Source organism: Pinus tabuliformis, chromosome 2_1 (assembly GCF_031772625.1).
Source record: "Pinus tabuliformis cultivar Carrire ecotype Pingquan chromosome 2_1, CPIR1, whole genome shotgun sequence".
Lineage (NCBI taxonomy): Eukaryota > Viridiplantae > Streptophyta > Pinopsida > Pinales > Pinaceae > Pinus > Pinus tabuliformis.
In genome coordinates, this window is record NC_142299.1 from 762,828,481 (window position 1) to 762,850,566 (window position 22,086).

Genomic DNA, 22,086 nt, shown 5'->3' on the forward strand with positions numbered 1-22,086 from the left:
CTGTTGTACTCCCTATGACTAGGATGCATGGTGTTCTTCAACTTGATCTGGGATCAAGTCTGATTGAGGTTTTACCTCTAGATTGACTTTTCTCAGTAGAGAGTGGTAAGGTCTTGTGACTCACTCTCGATCAATTCTTCTTCATTATTACACCAGTGTTCAGCAGAGCAGAGCAAAGACAAGATACAGAGATGGTTCATGGTGACAGGATGGCATGATGATCAGTGACAATGGTTGATGGTTTGACAGGTGGAATTCTCCCTAGTTGAGAGGGAGTGTTAAAATAGGCAATTAGGGAAAAATTCCACTTTGGTCAGATCATTTGGGGAAGATAAATGTGGAATTGAATTCCTCTTTTCGAGAGGAACAAAATCGACCTAAAGATCACCGAATTTCGATAAGGGAAAATATTTTTTATTTAAAAGAAATTCTACAAGACATGACTTTATTAAGGCAGCAAAATTGAAAATTTGAAATTCAAATTTGCCTCCAAATGTCAAGGTCGGCTTCACCTCCATAAGGACAAATTGTTGTATATATAGGTGTCCTCCATTCTCATTAGACACATCATTTGGGAATCAAACTCAAAGGTATCATCTTCTGTGGAAGCCGCAGCACAAAGAGGATAGGGCCGAGGTAGCTAAGGGATGTTTTAAGATCTGGTTGTGGGATTGGATGGGTTCGAAATGCAGCAGGGATAGTCCAAGGCATATCGGTGGATGGTTTGTGTTATTTTCTCCCTATTTGGATAGCCCGCGAGCCTTGAAGTAATTTCATGAGGTCCACAGTCCTATTCTGGGCTAGTTGAAGGAGTTGTTAGGCCTTATCCCCACAACAAATCAAGTTACAAGAAGCCATGACAGGCATCATGAAGAAGGATGCTAACCGCGATGATTGGAAACCTTGTTGAAGGAATCTGAATGGGCTAATGTAGACTATGATCAATTCCTAACCTGGTTCGAGATATTTTGTTCTTACATCATCACATTGACCAGGCTTCACTGCCCCATATATATCCGGTTTGGGTTCATTATAATCAATTATGAAGGCCGCTCTAATTGAACTAGGGCCAAACTCTATTTGGAGACTTCCTTGTGGCTACTCTATCTACTATTGATCTCTGGTTAGGGCAGAATCTAATTGCTATTGCTTGCTGGCAGAATGGAAGACATGCCTGGGCTGCCTCCTTGCCATTAATTGTATTTTCTCCCTCTTTGTCTCTGTTAAACATTTGATGTTAATAATAAGATGATTTGATCAAGGGTTTTCCCCATCTTGGGGTTTTTCCTTTGCTTGAGCGAATCACGGTGTTCTCTTGAATTGGCTTGTCTTTTGCATACGATATTTATGTTCTTTCTTCAAATACTGTCAATGAGATAATAGTTTATGTGATTCCTAATGGAAGGAAATGGAATTAAACTTGGGCTCTTATGAATTATTGAAGTAATTGACCTAAGTAAAGAACTTGTTACACAAATTAACACTTATTGATACAAATAAAAAATGAGCTACTGTGAATAATAGCAACCCACGGAGAAGTATAACGAGCCATAGCAGGTGCAATCCACCATATATATACAATGCAAGTTGCAATAGAACTACAATCAGAACTACCACAGAAATGAAATGCAAGCTACAGGAAATACAGAGTGAGCTTCTGTTAGAACAAATACGAGCCAATACATATGTGACTCACTGCATAGAGACAATGTGATGCTACTGAACACAAGAATGTATTGTTTCACTGTAGAATGAGAGCGATATAATATGAATCATGCACTAAGTCAAATGCATGAGCCATAACAATACTGCGATCCATATTACGAGTCATTGTACATATAAATGCATTGCCACTAAGATGCAAATCATGTCACAAGGGAATGTGAGCCTTCATAAGATTAGAATTCAAGCCAGAAATCACTTGCCACAGATATACGAATCACTAGTACATGCTAGCCATACGAACCACAGAGATATCCTTGCTAAATGAACCAGAGATACATAGCGCCATACGAACCATACTTGCCATACGAACTCATCCAACCACAGAAAGATCGTGTGAATTGATACTTCAAATGATCCACCAGAGGATCTAATATATAGGCAATCGAATGGGTGAAAGGGGTTGGAAAATCAGAAAGGCAGAAAGATTTCCTTATTCTTGAAAAATTACTTGTAATTTTTCTTATTATTACAATTCTTTATATCTTCTTTCCTTTAGTTCATTAAGCAATTACAAAAGCAGCAGCACATAAAAACAATAGACACCAAGTGTAGGGACTATGCCAAGGCAAAACCCCCCTCGAAGGGAAAACCCAGTCAAGAAATTCTTCACTTCAATAGTATTCTTTGAGACTCTTCACCCTAGACCAAGACAAGACCTTCCCTCCACACCAAGTCAACCTCCCAGAATTTTGACCCCTTTCCAACAACTTTGACTAGGCAACAGCTTCTGGCAACTGGCAGCTTCCTGCAACAAACAAACTTGGAAGACTGCGATCTCCCAATCCATAGCACGAAACGGAGAGAGAGAGGCACCAAAATTTCGATTTTTCCTTTCTCCTCAGACTTCCCCAAATTCGTATTCACTTCGGCTTCCCGGCAACAGACTTCGCACCTTTTCCTAGCTACAACAGAATTTCGTACTTTTTCCCAGCTGCAAGACATATCAAACTTGTGTGTAAGAATGATGCTCCAAATGAATTCGATGAGCTTATATTTATAGGCTCCATGTGAGGTCGAATAGGGTCCTTAGGTCGACTTAATCTTCTTCTAGGCCGACATGGTGTGGAGGATACATAAATCATATTTGACTCAATACTTAACCGTTTTACATGATTCAAAAGTCCAAGAAGGGTCTCTTTAAAAGTATAATGACTCTATTGACTCAGAATAAATCATAGAAATACTCAATGGGGACTTTGACCTAAAACAAGGTGACCTAAGCGTGAAACCCATGCTTTAATAAGTAATAATAATAATAATAATAAATATTTTATTTATTCTTTTGACAAGTGCATTACATGATGACTCAAGTACATTAATGAAGACCAAACATAGTTACGTTTTCCAACAAAAGGGTGTGACTTTCTACTAAGCCAACTTCAACATTTAGCTATTCTAATTTACCAATCAAATATTTGACCTTAATCCATGAAAGGGTGACTTGATAAAGACTTAGAGGGAAATCTAAATTCAAATTCTCTTTTAATATTTGCCACATTAATAATAATCAAATTCAAATTTACTTCTAATAAATATATTTTCCAACGTTTCAAATTGAATTCTTCTTTGGGGCACGATGATTTCCTTTCGGGCAGGAGGGTTTCCCTTTGGAGAAACTCATCCCAAAGCTGCCCAAATTTCAACAGTCTTCTTTCCTGAGATGTGAGGGATTATATGATCCTTCACATCTTTCAAATTGTTAGCAACATATTGTCTAGCATCCTAATGAGGATGTATATTTGTCTTAGCAAATTCCCACAAGTTGATATGCATCAAAATATGTGATCCTCTCCTTCCATGGATTGAAGTTGGAGGTCCCTTCCAATCAGTCTTGAAATATCAACCCACTCGCATTCATATTGTCCAAATCAAATTTTTATCCACGAAACCCTTGCTATAAATAAAAAATCTATTGAATAAAAATTGTTGTTGTAACCCTTGTTCACCAAGCTTCCTCCTTCAAAGTTTCTAGTGCTATGATACCATATTATTTTTCAAGTGTTGGTTTCATATTTAATGCCTTATGCAGTTTTCTTACCCTCAAATTATTTTACCCAATAAATGAATTTTCTGTAGTAAATAAAATCTAAAAGCTACAAACAGAAAATTCTCTAGCACTTAACTCAACAAATAGCAGTGGGAATTATTTCAGAAAACAATTTAAAAATTATCAAACAAGAACAACAATTATTTTATCCCTCCAATCTCTCTTTATTAAATTTTCTCAGAAAAAATAAAAGCTCCCTTACTAGGGGAAATGGCCCTCTGAAAATAGACAAAAAATACAGCTAATGGAACCTAGCAAAATACGCCCCCAGAAATTCGTCCTGCACTTTGTTGGCTGTCTTTCACAAGTTTGACCCTCCTGAAGCTGCTTATCCCCTCCACTAGTGCAACCTCAAACCTACCGGCCACCCAACACTTGCAACACCACTCCACAAACTCAGCCTCAACCCTCTTGGCATCTCCAAGCTCGCGGCACACCTAAGATTCACCCTCAACTGAATCTCGGCCCTCTTCTTATGCGCTCTCCCTGCAAAATTGTGCTCACTTGAAACCTGGTTGCACATCCCCTCCACTAGTGCAACCTCAAACCTACCGGCCACCCAACACTTGCAACACCACTCCACAAACTCAGCCTCAACCCTCTTGGCATCTCCAAGCTCGCGGCACACCTAAGATTCACCCTCAACTGAATCTCGGCCCTCTTCTTGTGCGCTCTCCCTGCAAAATTGTGCTCACTTGAAACCTGGTTGCACACTTTTCCTGGCATCTCCAAGCTCGCGGCACGATGATTTCCTTTCGGGCAGGAGGGTTTCCCTTTGGAGAAACTCATCCCAAAGCTGCCCAAATTTCAACAGTCTTCTTTCCTGAGATGTGAGGGATTATATGATCCTTCACATCTTTCAAATTGTTAGCAACATATTGTCTAGCATCCTAATGAGGATGTATATTTGTCTTAGCAAATTCCCACAAGTTGATATGCATCAAAATATGTGATCCTCTCCTTCCATGGATTGAAGTTGGAGGTCCCTTCCAATCAGTCTTGAAATATCAACCCACTCGCGTTCATATTGTCCAAATCAAATTTTTATCCACGAAACCCTTGCTATAAATAAAAAATCTATTGAATAAAAATTGTTGTTGTAACCCTTGTTCACCAAGCTTCCTCCTTCAAAGTTTCTAGTGCTATGATACCATATTATTTTTCAAGTGTTGGTTTCATATTTAATGCCTTATGCAGTTTTCTTACCCTCAAATTATTTTACCCAATAAATGAATTTTCTGTAGTAAATAAAATCTAAAAGCTACAAACAGAAAATTCTCTAGCACTTAACTCAACAAATAGCAGTGGGAATTATTTCAGAAAACAATTTAAAAATTATCAAACAAGAACAACAATTATTTTATCCCTCCAATCTCTCTTTATTAAATTTTCTCAGAAAAAATAAAAGCTCCCTTACTAGGGGAAATGGCCCTCTGAAAATAGACAAAAAATACAGCTAATGGAACCTAGCAAAATATGCCCCCAGAAATTCGTCCTGCACTTTGTTGGCTGTCTTTCACAAGTTTGACCCTCCTGAAGCTGCTTATCCCCTCCACTAGTGCAACCTCAAACCTACCGGCCACCCAACACTTGCAACACCACTCCACAAACTCAGCCTCAACCCTCTTGGCATCTCCAAGCTCGCGGCACACCTAAGATTCACCCTCAACTGAATCTCGGCCCTCTTCTTGTGCGCTCTCCCTGCAAAATTGTGCTCACTTGAAACCTGTTTGCACACTTTTCCCATTTCTTCAGCCTGTGAATCTCTCACTCACCAAATTTTCACTGACTCATGCAAATTCTTCAGAAAATCTCTCTCTAAATTTCTCTTTTGTGTCTCCATCCTCTCCCCTAGGTTCTCTTTGTGATTTCACCATAGGCCAAATCCTTAATCTCCAAATTGATAAAGGGCAAAGATTAAATATTAGTTTAGACCAACAATGGAGATTAGATTTAAGTCACTTGAATAATTTATTATTTATCCTTAGATAAAAATTTGCCCAAAGTCAACATTAATCAAATAATTAATCAATGTATTTTTCCTAACTTAAAAACTAAGGAAGGAGATCATATTAGTTGCTTCTCTCGAACAACCACCTAAAGAGGACTTCTCTCCTGCATGCCAAAACACCGAGTCTATGCAGAAGACCTTCCAAAGCTATAAAATCAACAATATCATACATGATACTGATTTTTCCTAGACAAGTAAAAGAAAACAATCAAAGGAATGCAATAATGTACAAAAAAAAAAAAAATACATTTATAGTATTGCATTATTGCATTTATAGACATAGCAGGGCCTGATAACAACTATTTTTGCCAGCCAGTGGGTATAAGTTTATGCCCCTTCAAATTAAACATAGAGATAGAATTTTAGTCCTTTATCATATGAGCTTGGCTTGGTGTGATGTCTTTGTTGTTGATTTGGGGTAGCATCGGATGTGCTCTAGCCACGAAATTTAGTGGAGAGGTTGGGGCACATGAGATCTCCAATACCCAGAAAGGGTTTGGGCAGATTCTAAACAGATCAGGAGATATTAAAATAATTAATATTTTTAATGCAGTACCTAAGTCTAAACTTAGGGAAAATAAAATATTAATGTATATTAATATGAATCTGTGTTAGAAGGGTCCAAAAGTCATGGATCAAGCCAGAGTTAATCTTAGTCGTTGATTAGGGACTTAATCTCGGCCGTTGAATTGTCAACGAGAAAAGTATAAGAGGAGGCTTGAGGGTCACTTGGAGAATACACCAGATGATCAGTCATTCTATTCTCTAGAGTGGGGTTTGCTAAGAGAGATAGAATCAGTGATCGGGAGAGCAGCTGAGGGGCATTGAGTACAGAGGAACAGAGAAGGCAGAGATTGTGCCAGGACAGCAACACAGCAGCCAATCAGGGTGTCGCGGAGTCAGCAAGGGCTCACGCAAGGCCACGCAGAGGTAGCCAAGTGCTACGCAGAGCACCAAAGGGGCCAGCGTAGCTGACGCAGAGGCTCCCAGAGCTGACACAGGGCCTCTTGGAGCTAACGCAGGCCAAGAAACGCTAACACAAGGCCAGCGTGAGACAAAGAGGGGCTGACGCAATCCAAACTTGGCAGACGTTGGGGTTGTAGGAGCAGTTTTGTGCTGAGGAGCTGCCGGAAGGGTTTTCCGGGCTTTCAGCCAAGAGATTTCTCTCAAACTGTGACGTATAGCTGCTAAGGAAATTCTCTGTTGGGTAGGCCAGTTACGGCACCCAGATTGTACTCTAATATTGCTTAATAAGAAAACCCTCCGATAGTTGCACCGATTTTCCTGCATTGGGTTTTTCCGAGGACATTGGTCCAAAAATAATGGTGTCATGTGGTGTGTTTGTTCTTGTTTCTTTTAGTTGTTGATCTGTAATATGTTGAGCATGCACTAGTGTTTATTTTCAGTATTTCCTTTGTAAATAACTTGTTAAAGAAAAATTAACAAGTAGGTAGGAATAAATCAGAAAAAGTGCATGAAGGGTTTCTAAATTAAGTAAACTTAGAAAACTCAACATGGTATCAGAGGGTGATTGCAGATCACAGAAGGACTAAAAGACATCAGCCGAGCAGAGCAATAGCAGCAGAAAACAGTTGTCCCGAGGTGACAGAAGCTGTTTCTAGCAACGCAGGAGCCAAGAAGTGTGACGCAGAGCCACGCAGAAGAAGTCGGGAGCTGCGCAGAGCCTTAGAGAGGCCAGCGTTGCTGAAGCAAAGGGCCAAAGGGCTGATGTAGGGTATCCCAGTGCTGACGCAGACCCATCTAGGGTGACACAGAGCTAGCGTGAAGCAGAAAGGGGCTGATGTAGTTCACAAAGAGGCAGTTGCTAGAGTCTAGAAGGCTACAAAAATATTGCAGAGTGGAGCTGGTGAGGTACTATAGTCAGAACAGTATCTGACAAAGCAGGGCCAGAGGAGTTGTTACCGAGGGTTTCTAGTAGTGCAGTTGCACAAGACGATCAGAGTAGGGGGCATCTCGACAAACAGCAGAAGGATTTCGAGGAGGGAAATCAAGACTCAGAGGGAGTCCAGAAGAGAACTTGCAGACGAGAAGTAGAGACTCAAAGGAGTCGAACAAAGAACTTCCAGGAGGGAAGTAGAGGAGCATTATGGCACTACACGAGGTAAGAGACTAGGATAGACTGGACGGAGCATCGAACTTCATAGTCTGGAAGGGAGTTGTTGCCGCAGCACAGAGGTCAGAGAGGGAGCACTTGTTAGCAGCAGAGGGAGCTTCAGCATCAGTGGGTGTTTCTAGCCCAACAGGGAGGTTATTTGGGAGATCAGTTACCTACTTCTAAGTAATTGAGTTGTAGTGCAGCAATGGGCAACACGATGCAGCTTGATGAGAGGAGATGCAGTGCGGATGCAGTGCTGGGAGAAAGGACCAGTAGCAGCACGAATGCAGAGGGAGCTGTCGTACAGATGCAGCAGTGGCAGTGGCAGAACCATGGGCAGCAGTATAGGAGGCAGCAATGCAGAGGATGTTGGGCAAGAAGGCCTAGCATCAACAGAGGTATCGATATCAGATGATCAGGATGATACTCAGTGAGGAGTATTGCTAGAGCACAATCCTCACTAAGAGGGAGTGTTGATTTGGGGTAGCATCGGATTTGCTCTAGCCACGAAATTTGGTGGAGAGATTGGGGCACATGAAATCTCCAATACCCAGAAAGGGTTTGGGCAGATTCTAAACAGATCATGAGATATTAAAATAATTAATATTTTTAATGGAGTCCCTAAGTCTAAACATAGGGAAAATAAAATATTAATGTGTATTAATATGAATCTGTGTTAGAAGGGTCCAAAAGTCATGGATCAAGCCAGAGTTAATCTTAGTCGTTGATTAGGGATTTAATCTCAGTCGTTGAACTGTCAACGAGAAAAGTATAAGAGGAGGCTTGAGGGTCACTTAGAGAATACACCAGACGATCAGTCATTCTATTCTCTAGAGCAGGGTTTGCTAAGAGAGATAGAATCAGTGATCGGGAGAGCAGCTGAGGGTCATTGAGTACAGAGGAACAGAGAAGGCAGAGATTGTGCCGAGAGAGCAGCGCAGCAGCTAAGGAGGGTAACACAGAGCCAGCAAGGGCTCACACAAGGCCACGCAGAGGCAGCCAAGTGGTGTGTAGAGCACCAGAGGGGCCATCGTCGCTGACACAGGGCCTCCCGGGGCTGACGCAAGTCAAGAAAGGCTGACGCAGGGCCAACATGAGACAGAGAGGGGCTGACACAGTCCAGATTGGGCAGACACTGGGGTTGCAGGAGCAGTTTTGTGCTGAGGAGCTGCCAGAAGGGTTTTTCGAGGTTTCAGCCAGGAGATTTCTCTCAAACTGTGAGGTATAGCTGCTAAGGAAATTCTCTGTTGGGTAGGCCAGTTACGGCACCCAGATTGTACTCTGATATTGCTTAATAAGAAAACCCTCAGATAGCTGCACCGGTTTTCCCGCATTGGGTTTTTCCAGGGACATTGGTCCAAAAATAACGGTGTCATGTGATGTGTTTGTTCTCATTTCTTTTAGTTGCTGATCTGTAATATGTTGAGCATGCACTGGTGTTTATTTTCAGTATTTACTTTGTAAATAAGTTGTTAAAGAAAAATTAACAAGTAGGTAGGAATAAATTAGAAAAAGTGCATGAAGGGTTTCTAAATTAAGTAAACTTAGAAACTTCAATATTTGTTAGAATTTCATGCCCTAGGTGACTGATGCCCTTATGATCTCAATCAAACAAATAGATAGTTGAATTTAATGAATGTTGAAATCAAATTTCCAACCATGGCGTCAATCACACAATAGCTAGAAAATAACGAGCAGAAACATAAAATTTTATTTCACACACATAGGTAATCACACTCCTTCAAATCAGCTTTTTATTCCTTTGAAAAAGACTTACAAGGAAGCCTCCACACACTGTCCAAGAAATACAGCATGCACAGATACCAAAAAAATGCCTTGAATTGAGCTCATACAAGATGTTTAAGAGGTACAGCTGCTGAAAATATCAGCATCAGCAATTCTCTCCTCCATAGCACTGCTGTACAGACTGTATGGCTGGTGTACGTTGCTATGGATTCCATACAACTGTACAGATCCTTACTGTGCTGTTTGTATTGTTGTATAGATGTTTGTACAACTGTACAGAACTGTTGTCTCAAACTGTGCACTGCCCAGGAATGCCTCTTCCATGGCTGCCTGCTCTCTCTCTCTCTCTTGCTCAGTTGTTCAAGTGTGTGTAAACGCCTCTATGTTGCCATGTCTTTATAGCTTTTGCAGAAAATCTAATTTTAAGGTTACTCCTAGTCAATGTACAATTTTAGACTCAACTACTAAAAGTAAGGCTTTCACCTTTTTAGGAAAGTCAATTACAAAATAGAATTACTTTTCCAAAATTAGAATTACCTTTTGAAACTATCTCAAACTACTAGTCACATGTTCACAATGAACATGATGCATGGAAGTTTCTACCTGAGCTATAATTTTGAACAGTCCTCAATCTTATCATCATTAGGCATATGGTTGAACTGCGCTACAAAATTGACAGCATTAACTAAACAAGATTTTAAAAAACTAAACTATTCACCTTGCAAGCTGTTGCAATAATCTTTCCTGCATGATCACAGCACATAGCAAACAGTTCATTACCATGACCATAAAGCTTGTGAGATTCAGGCCATAAAGTATTCCAAGCCAAGTTTTCTTCAGGGGGGGGCTCAGTTAACACAATCGGAACAGCATCTGGAAAAGTCTCCATTCCGTCTGCACCACCTTCAGTGACAGTTGAAACACTCTTGGAAGCTGCAGTTTGACAAAACATTGGTGTCAAATTTAGCTTATCCAACATTTTAACCAAGACAATTAACTTCAAGAAAGATGAATTTTCTAGACTTGTGTGAGTTGGCATTCTTATGTTGGGCTTACCAGATAACTCATTAATTATATCATACTGGAAAAGCTGTTATTGACAAATGAGCTGCACTTTCCATTTTGTCTAAACCCAAAGAATGCAAATCTCACACAAGATCTCTTTCTATTCAGATGAAGGTCAGAAAGAAACAATATAATGTTTTATTAAAGCATATAGCTATGACATCCAAAATATATCCGATATGCCTTGTATTAACCAAATATAATCTAGAGGTTACTAATCTTTGAATGCACATATCCAACTGTTGTAAGTCGAAGATCACTGTAACAATATGATGAAAGACACAAGAGAAAGAAAAGCAGAGAGCAGCAACAGTACCATGAACATAGATTGGCTTCTGAGACAATCCAAGAGCAGACATATTTGCACCCAAAATTTGGACATCTTCTTTGTTCTCATTTTGTTTGCCTAGATTTCCCCATGCTGTGTACTGCAGAGTCTGTAGAAATGATAGTGGAGCTTCAAACACCCTCGCAACTTTTTCATCTGCTCCACTAACATAACGATGGTTTCCTTCTCCCTTTGTAATAGCTATAGCATTTATGTCATGACCATGGACTTGTGGGCGAGCAATTTCATGCCATGATATTTCTGTGTCACCATCCTTCTTCCTCTCCCACGGGGCAAAGATACGTGTTGTCTGTGACAAATTTCAAAAATTAGAACAAGAACCACACGTGCTAGCAGAGCACAATCACTTGAACTCTCTAAAATATTAACGGAGTGAGAGAGAAAAATAACAATAACCAAAATTAGCCATTATTCTAGCAAACTGGCCACAATTAAGATGCTTATTAACAAATACTTAATTCTGAGATTCTTCTAAGCAAGAGGATATGCTCCCTGCACATTTCATAAGAACTGGATTACATGGCTGAAAAAGAATTGTGCATGTTCTGACTAAATGGCAAGTCCACAAGACCGCAGCCACAAGAGAAGAAAGAACCAGGAAATTCTAAGACAAAATAATGACAGAATTCTCTGCTGTCAGAATGAAAGCATTCAGCTAGTTAAGAAAGAATTTCATGTCTTCATTGAATCTCTAGAAATGAACAGAAAACAAAACCCGTTCAGATTTTTCTAATGAAGTTCTACACCTTCATGTGTTATGATGTACATAGATAATCAGATTCAAATTTCAAACTCAGAAAAGAAAGTGCTTTAGGAACTAGAGAAACGAATGCATATTGAAATGGTTTAGACCAAAATGAAGAAAATGCACCAATAATTTTGATACCACACAGACTATAAAAAGGCCTTTGTAATGCCCAGTCTCTGGTAATACACTTGACCTAATTACATATATCCATATATCATATGTGCACACAAATAATTTATTATAAAATAGGAAAATCAATAAAAGTTGCACTAAGCTGAATTATTTGAATTAAAAAACCTCCTTCAGGTTGCCCATGAACAGCACATCATGTGAAAATTCAGAAAACCCTGAATCCTACTGCAGCAACTGATTAAGTTTCTTCTATTTGTTAAATGAACTGAACAAATTATTTACTATATTCTATGGTAAATATCGAAATTAATACACTGCAGCCTTCACAAATAAAATATTGCGGAAGAAAAATAATACTGGAAAAATAGATGCACACACACAAATATGCAGTTATTTTTGGACCACCATCCCCTGGAAACCCCCACTTCAGAAAACCGGTGCAGCAACTGAGGATTTTATTATTATGTAGTAGTAAATCTGAGTAAAAAACTATGGATGCTCAAATCTAACAGGCCATACAGAGAAATGACTAACTATAAGTCTAGTGAGAAAAATTTCACTCCCACTAGCGATCCGACACTAACTGATGCAGGAGCATGAGACTTGGAGGGAAAAAACTTCAAACTTATTCCAAAAATACAAAAAAATCTACAAGCAAAGGAGTGGGATCCGTTAGCCATCAATTTCCATGTTTTTCAGTTAAGCATAGAGATAGAATCTAGGAATAAATCATGATGTAATAAATGTTAAATAGTTAAGCTGTAGTGGAGATTCTCGAGGAGAATACCTCGCAGAACAGATAGAATTAGTTAGCATAGTGGAGGTTCTCGAGGAGAATATCTCGCAGAACTGATAGTAGTAATAAATTTTAGCCTCTGTTTTAGGGTCTGGTTGTTAAGATGAATCAGTATATATGTAACTTTTATGCTATTGTAAAGGGATTTTGACCGAGTGGGTTTATCTCGTATTGCTGTAAAGGAGCAGAACATCTCTGTGTATTGGTCGATCCTAGAGGCGTTGTGACCTCCGAAACCCTTTCTGTGCATCTGAACTTATGTTTGTCTGTAAAAAAAACTGGTGTTTATGCGTATTTTGGCTTCACGCAATGTTTTCTTTTAAGTCTTTACAACAGTGGTTCGGCCTTGTTTTCCAACTAATACTTTGATTGAAGTCTGTTTGAGTGTGTTTCCTTCATATCGGCGTGCCTTGTTTCCTTTATACACATCGTTTGGTCCCACAGGTGAAATTCTGGGTTACACTAAGAAACCGTGAAAAACTTAGTCCGAATTGAGAATCCGAACTTGAAATCTTATTAAGGGTGGTTGATACCCATATCGGGTCCGCAAGCACCATTGCATCACAGTGCTTGAGTGGAGAGGGACTGACCTTTTGAAGTGCCAAAATCCGAAGTTGCGACATTCGGATCCGAAACACTATAAAGAAGGATTTATAACCTATCGGGTCTGATAAGCTTATCGCATTGCAAGTCTTAAGGAGGAGCCTGGCAAGGGAATGTTGAAACTCCCGATTGCGATCGTCGATAAGGTTATAGTGTTATCGCATCGGGAAAGGACTGTTAGCGGAGCGCGATAGTATTGTTCCACTTCTCGTGGAATCGCCAATAGCGACCCGCCAATAGTGTTATTCCATTCTTATGGAATAAAACCCCGCCGATAGAGTATTTACGTGTTAACGCATCCCATTGGGGAAAACAGCGCCGATAGTGTATTTCCATGTGTAATTGCATTATGGAAATTTGAAACCACCGATAGTGTAATTTACACTTATTTGCGTTATTGCCATTCTAAACCCCGCCAATAGTGTATTATATGATTCCTTTGGAATTACAGCTCCGATAGTGAGAAAAGAGCCTCTGTTGTGAAAATTTGTAGTGCCCTAATTCCTAATTTGCAGTAACCAGATAGACACGCATATGAAATTTGAAAACAGTAATACATAAAATTGAAATCTGCACCTACCTGAGCTGCTTGCCAACTTCCGATTCCGCTGCTGAACTGGTAATCCTTTGATTCAATTTCGAGATGGCCAATACCACCCGACCAGACAGAGCAACCTGGTTGCCCAATCCAGAGAAGCTCTCCACAAAGGCTCTCTGTCCCTCCGTGCCCAGAACTCAGATCACTCAAAGCTCTTCCACTGTAAAATCTCTTCTCCGGGTTTCCTGCTAATGAGTCTATACTTCTCTCGTTTTTCCGCACCCCCTGCTCCCGGCTCAGGCTTCTGCTATATATCCCCTCGCCTGGTGGTGGCCGCCCTCCCACTTGCAGCCACCGCCTCTCAGCATTCATGTCTCTCTGCGATATTTCTTTGTAATAAATCCTCAGTAGGTAGGGTAGTCTTTATGAGTTCAGATATTCTTTATACGATCCCTTATATCTGATATATATATAGTTTGATTGATATCTACGTTGACACGTTATTGCATAAGTTCATAACTTTAACTTATATATATATTCATGACATTTCTTTAATACATGGTATAACTTTAATGATATTTCTTATAACATTTCATTTAATATATTTTATAAACATTAAATGATTTTTACTTATAACATTTTATCAAGTATATGTTATAAATATTTAATGATATATATATACTTATAACATTTCAAAATATGTTATAAACATTTAATGATATATATATTTTTTTAAATTATATTTGTAAAGTCTAACTATATATCATAAAATATAATGTATATATATAGATATATTCATATATTATAAAGTTTAACGTTTTTATTAATGGGTCAATTAGATGGGTTGTTACATACATTCCCCCTTCTGAAAACTTCGTCCCGAAGTTAGAGCTTTAGGTTCAAGGTTTTAATAGGTATGCCCTTATCTATCCAGGTCCCCAAGCTATTCAAACTCATCCTTTCCTCCCTAATCTCTTCTGCTCCCATCCTATCCGTCCTCTACTAGAGTATGCCATGGCGTCGATTTACTGACCTCACCATTCATAACACGAAGGTAACAGCGTCGGCTATACCGACCTGATTCCCAGTAGGCATCCGGCAGTCATCATCACACGTCTAGGGGAGCGTGACTCGCACAGTCCTCCCATGACTCCAGGATTCGGAGGATAAACGGTGGGTAACACCTCCACCCCTCCAGTAGTATCAGGGCTACTCCCTTATCATAGAATCACTTTGAGCTTTAACTGATCTGAGTTCTGTCATCACGTGGTCATCTCGAAAATTGGATCAATTATCTGCAATCATAGTTTATCTGCCAGTTTACCTGCAATCTTACACTTACCCAGCATTTGTAAAATGTGCATCAGTATATTCGGAATAACTTATGTATTATCTACATATAACAGAATTTTGTTTATTTTCTATGCATGTATTCTGACTTGTCTATAGGTGTATTCACTTCCTGTCTTTTATTTCAGTTGCTCGTTTTGACATGCATAAAATAAAACAGATTTATATTGTTCAATTTCTACCCGAAGTAAAATCATTTGACGGTCTTAACTTTACTTCAACATTTATAATTTAGTAATATAATCACATATATTGTTTTGGGTATCCATGTACCAGCAGGAATGAAACACATATTATTTTGGTATCCACGTACCGGCAGGAATTTAAACATATATTATTTTGGTATCCATGTACCAGCAGGAATTTAAACATATATTATGCCGCAAAGTTCCATGTTTATCACCAATCATTCAAATGTTTTTTTGGTTTTCTAACAGAGGTGAAGTAAATATATATACTAAACATAGTGTAAAAGCTCTTCAAAATGGACATAAACTAGGGTATCTCTGACATATGTCCTCTGTATTCTCCCAAGTCGCTGATCCAGGACTATACTTGTCCCACTGGACCTTAACTTGGTCCACCAGGCGGTTCCTCAGCTGTCGAACTCTACGTTCCAGTATACGTAACGGTTCGACCGTTATGACTCCCTCGTCCGATACCTGCAATTCTTTCCACTGGATGTTATGAGATAGATCAGCTACATAATGCCTTAATACAGAAACATGAAATACATTATGAATTCTATGCAGGTGAGGTGGCAGGGCAAGACGATAGGCCACAGGTCCAACTCTTTCCACGACTTTAAACGGTCCTATAAATCGGGGTGACAGCTTTGTCCCTTTTCCGAATCGAATAGTACTTTTATTTGGCTTGATGCGGACGAAGACCTGGTCCCCTACTTCATACCTCCTATCAGATCGGTGAGCATCAGCATAACTCTTTTGTCTATCCTGTGCTTCCTTTAATCGCTGTCTAATCTGCCTGACCTGCGCTTCCATTTCATGGATTAATTCTGGTCCTATTATCACTCGATCTTCTAACCTGTCCCAACTTAACGGTGTTCTGCACGGTCTGCCATATAAAGCTTCAAATGGAGGCATCCCAATCGAACTGTGGTAACTGTTGTTGTATGCGAATTCAACCAAGGGTAAATACTTTTCCCAGTGGGATTGCTGATCCATTACATACATCCGCAACATGTCTTCAAGTACTTGATTTACTCTTTCAGTCTGCCCATCAGTTTCAGGATGGTAAGCCGTGCTTAAATTTAGCTGAGTACCTAAGGCTGTCTGCATGCACGTCCAGAATCTGGAAGTGAATCGCGAATCTCTATCGGATATAATCTTCTTAGGTACTCCATGAAATCTGATAATTTCGTTTATGAATACTCGAGCCACGTCAGCAACATCATAAGTATCTCTTACCGGAATAAAATGGGCGCTTTTTGTTAATTTATCCACCACTACCAGAATGGCATTGTGTCTTAGAGAAGTAAGAGGTAGTCCAGTGATAAAATCCATAGAGATGGTCTCCCATTTAGACATAGGTATGTCGTGGGGTTGTAAGAGACCCGCTGGGTGACAATGATCTGCCTTTACTTGCTGACATTCCATACATTTTGCAACAAATTGAGCGATATCACGCTTCATGCCTGCCCAAAAGAAGAGTTTCTTGGTATCCGCATACATTTTCCCTACTCCAGGATGAGCACAATATACGGCTTTGTGAGCTTCCCTGAGGATGGTATCTCGAAGATCTTTATCATCAGGAATGTACATCCTTCCATGGAATCGCAAGATCCCATCGCTTTCTAATTCATAACCCTCGAACTTGGATTCTTTTGCCTTAATCCCCTCAAGACTTGCCCTCACTCTTAAATACCAGCTGTCTTTTATAAGACGATCCAGCACTCATTGTCTTAAGTCCACCTTAATGGGTATGAGAGAAAATATCCGGGGTCTCCTGCTTAAGGCATCGGCTACCACATTTTCCTTTCCCTTAATATATGATATTCCGAAGTCATACTCACTTAGGAATTCACTCCATCGCCTTTGCCTGGCATTTAAGTCTCTTTGGGTGAACAAATATTGTAGACTTTGATGGTTGCTTTTAAGTGTAAACTTTCGTCCTACCAAATAGTGTCTCCAGATCTTTAAAGCTAGCATTACAACGGCCAATTCTAAATCGTGAGTAGCATAAAGTTCTTCATGAGGTTTTAGCTTTCTGGAAGCATAAGCTATCACTCCCCTGTCCTGCATTAACACTGCACCCAGCCCTTGCTTGGATGCATCCGTACATACCGTAAAGTCTTTGCCCATATCCGGGACTCTTAGGATTGGCGCACTAGTGAGTAGTCTTTTGAGCTCAGAGAATGCATTATTACATTCTTCGGTCCACTCATACTTAACACCTTTACGCTGGAGGGTTGTGATTGGCTTCGCGATCTTGGAGAACCCTTCCACAAATCTCCGGTAATAACCTGCTAAGCCCATAAAGCTTCGTATCTCATGTGCATTTTTCGGTATTGGCCAGTCCATGATTGCTTTTACCTTCTCCAGATCTACTGAAATCCCTTCACCTGATATGATGTGACCCAAATAATGAATCTTTTCCTGAAAGAAGGAACACTTGGACAGTTTTCCATATAACTGACGTTCTCTAAGGCAGGACAATACTAACCGCAAATGCTCCTTATGCTCTTCTTCATTCTTGGAATAGATGAGAATATCATCTAAAAAGACTTGTACAAATTTATCAAGATACTGACGGAAAACACTGTTCATAAGATTCATGAATACGGCTGGCGCATTTGTTAACCCAAATGGTACCACAGTAAATTCATAGTGCCCAAAACGTGTCCGGAATGCTGTCTTAGAGATATCATTTTCAGAAATCCTTCGCTGATGATACCCTGATCGAAGATCAATTTTTGAAAAGACAGAAGCTCCTTTCATTTGATCAAAAAGATCATCGATCCGCGGCATAGGGTATTGATTCTTCACTGTAGCTCGATTCAAGTCCCGATAGTCTATGCATAATCTTAAGGATCCATCTTTCTTCTTCACAAAAATTACAGGAGCGCCCCAAGGTGAGGTACTGGGCCGAATAAGCCCTATATCGAGTAGTTCCTTCAACTGGATTTGCAATTCCTGAAGTTCTGGAGCTGTCATTCTATAAGGCGTTTTAGAAATCGGCTGGGTACCTGGCTTTAATTCAATAGTGAGATCCAATTCTCTTACCGGGGGTAATCCAGGTAGTTCCTTTGGAAATACATCCGGGAACTCGGCTATCACCGGATATTGTTCTAAGGACGGTCCCTTTTCCTGGCTTACTTCGTGAATTGCATAAGCCTGACAACCCTTTCTTAAACAACGCTTCACCTGCATTGCTGAAATGTAGCGCAAGGAAATTTCTCTCTTGATTCCTTGAATTTGGATTACTTCTCCCTCATCATTTAAGCCCAAAATCCTTTTTCCATAACAATCTACCCACGCTTGGTGAGCTTCCAGCCAATCCATACCTATGATAAGATCATACGTCCCTAGGGCAGTGACGTAGACTTTTAGTTTAGTCGAACAGACCCCTAGGTCAATTTTGCATTGATCCACACTCAAGCCCACGGTTTGGAGTTCTCCTGAGGCCATTTCCACTTGGTGGAAATCATTTTGTCTACGAGCTGCCAGCCCACATTTGTTTAATGCATATGACGAAATGAAACTAACTGTGGCACCAGTATCAAATAAGATTTTGAGTTTTACACCATTGATAATACCTGAAGATTCCACTACAGTGGATTGATGGGCTGCTTGGTCGTGGTTGACTACTGCATGAATTCTATGATTACTTCGCTTGGCTGATATTGGCTCCCTCCCAGTGCTTTGCAATATGTTCGATGACGCTTCTGGGCAGTTACGCTGGAAATGCGGCCCCCCACATCCCCAACAATTGAGCTGCGCTGATCCTCTTGAATTAAGGTGTGAGTTTCTAGAGAACGAGCCGCGTCCTCCCATGTTGGTTCCTCTCGCACCCCTTCCTCTACCGGTAGTCCCTCGCGATGCCCAAGGTCTGGTGCTGGACGATTCCGCAGCTATAGTGTTTACCGCCATGGGAACTCTTGTCCCCATACCTGGGGTAAACCTGTTACCGTAAGGTGGCCTCGAGCTACCTCCTCTGAAAAAGTTTCGGGGAGCCTTCCCTGGAAGTCCTGATTGTAAAGGCCCTGCTGGCCCTATATCCTTTTTGATTCCAAGGTGTTCTTCTGCATAACGGCTACATTCGACTGCCTCGGCTACCGATGATGGTTTCCACATACTTACCAAGGCTCTGATGCGAGGGTTTAACCCAAATATGAAGCGTTCAGCTTGCCGTTCATCAGAGTCTAAGTAGGGAATGTATTTTACCAGCTCCATAAACCTTATTTCGTACTCTTCCACCGTTTTACTTCCCTGAATTAGTGTATGAAAGGCTCTGGCTTGCTGCTGTTGAAAATATGGAGGTAAATACTTCGCGCGGAACCTTTCCTCAAACAGATCCCAAGGAACGTTGTCTGATGTAAGGTGTAGCTGCTTTTCCAGGTTTCCCCACCAAATCAGGGCACTTTCCTTTAGTTGAAACACGGCAATTTTTGTTTTTGCTGAAGGCGAATATTCTCTTAACCTAAAGCACCGGTTCATCCCCTCCAACCATGCCTCAGCGCGTTCACCAGCTCGACCTCCCGAAAATTCTGGGAGTCTAATTTTCTGAAGCTCTCTAGAGATGTCTTCTCTCGATCCTCTGGGCTCCAAATTATGTGGTTCCGCTGAACTGGTGGCTACATGCTGAAATTCCTCTTTGTTTTTAGCCTTAGTTGATTCCTTTAATGTTTCCAACAAGGCCTCCAAAGAGTTCATTATCACAGCCAACTCTGGCGCTGGAGCGTTTGATGTTGACGGTTGCCTTGGTGGTGACGAGGGTGAGGGGGATGGCGATGGTGACGGTGGCGGCATTAATGGTGATGATGCTGCCTGGTCACGTCGTCGTCGCTCATACGTCTTTACCATCGTAATGGTCCCTGAACACAAATAAAATGTATATATATAAATAAAAAAAATGGAGGCGGATAACCAAATTTTAACACACCAAATTCTTTGCAACTTCACATTTAAAACGGGTATAGTTTTGCTATTTTTACCCGCTAGGCGGATCTTACTGGTACCGAGGTCAAGGAGGGTGGCCACGCGACCTCCTTGTCCTAATGCAGGGTTTTCTAAAAAATGAAAAATGAATAATGCAGAAGTGTATGGTTATTAGTCCCTAAGGTAAGACATCCAAAGTTTATTTACCTAATGACATCCCCAAAACGAAAATGTTAGCTTTTCGTTTACAATGTATATCGGTAACATAACTGTCATACCTCAACCTGACTATAACATTTAAGGGGGTCATCCGCATCCATACCCTGAATAAATTACAAGGGTATGGATTAAATCTTTAGCTTGTATGATTACCAGCATTGACAACTTGGCAATAAATTGCAAGCAGTTTGCTATTGGATCTAACATGCTGGTGCCTCTACTGATTGGCGCATGAATTAGCTAATTGAATTTCCAAAAGTCAGAAGTAATCAACTCAGAAGTAGTTCTTCCTTCGGGTGATGGAAGTGTGCTAATTTATGGTTTCCTGCCATGACAAAAACCTAAGGGCAGAATGTCACACCCTTATACAGGTGAGCACTTATTTTAATGCCTGCACAGACCAACACTACAGTTGCTCTGGCAGAGGAATTTGAGGCACTTTTATAGCACATTTACAATATATATTATTTCCCAACAGTTTGATATTCTAATATTAAACGCCTAATGAGAGATATGAGCTGGCTATGGATTAAAACATGGGTCACTATTATAACATATAGTTTTTAATGGCTACCATTATGCATACTCAATTTAATTGTTGAACTTACTTTATTTAAGTATATGGCACTCTTGGTATTACACAGTCACAATCTCGGCATGATTGTGACCTCACAGTTATACATTTTGGCATTCTAGACACAGTCAAGATCTTGGTGAAAATAGCAGTCATGATCTTGTTCTTTTATGAAGACAAGGTCCTGATCCCTATCTCGGTGTAGCTATCATAAAGACCACATTGTTATGATCTCAATAAAGGTACAGCAATGGTGACCTCAATGAAGGTACAACAGGGATGACCTCAGTGAAGGTGCCGCAGTGGTGTAACTGTGATGTGCTTCCTGGATTACTGCTATGTGCTTCCTTATAGGATAAGGAGATATGGTGCGCAGACAGTAAGGTGTTCTGTGATGGAAACTGACTTGTAAGAGGAGGTTTAGATTTATTTAAAAGTTTAACTGTCTTTCACGAAAAGAAAGCAAATACACAGTCATAATTACCGTGTGCCGGCTCCATTTCAAGACCAGGTAATTAAAGGAAAAACATCCACAAGTTGTCTCTATAGTCAGAATGCTAAGTATCTATAATGACAAGCAAACTCAAAGGTTCTTTAGCAGAATTCGACAAGTGCACATAAGCAACAGTTCTTTACCATACTTCATAACTAGATGTTTGATTTTGAGATCAGCTTCTAGGGTATTGTTGCTCACTTAAGCAAGGTAGCCTGTACAAGAAATAGTGCTATCTTGCATCATAACACACTGACACAGACTACTGCCAAATTTATATAGGTCACTATTCTTTTCTATTTGGCTGGTCCCACAAAGATAGTGTTTACAAATTTAGTATATCACATCAGTGTGCTCGCTAAAAGGTGCTAGAACAAGATATATTTGCTGAAGATGTGAATTTTACTATTCTTTTATGATTATACCGACCCCTTACATCCGTTTCCCCTTTACTTGG

At 40.2% G+C, this 22,086-nt stretch overlaps 1 protein-coding gene across 2 annotated transcripts in view; it reads right to left on the minus strand.

Moving 5' to 3' along the window:
- Positions 1–22,086, minus strand: part of ELP2 (elongator protein 2) — a 357,421-nt gene that overhangs the window by 53,289 nt on the left and 282,046 nt on the right. The window contains exons 8-9 of one of the 2 annotated variants that reach the window (XM_089403264.1): positions 11,027–11,348; positions 10,364–10,578 (exon numbers count right to left, since the gene is read on the minus strand). In XM_089403264.1, the coding sequence (XP_089259390.1) occupies positions 10,364–10,578; positions 11,027–11,348 (537 nt within the window). Of the gene's footprint in view, positions 1–10,363; positions 10,582–11,026; positions 11,349–22,086 lie in introns of both variants that reach the window. The other variant, XM_089403263.1, reaches the window with a different exon arrangement.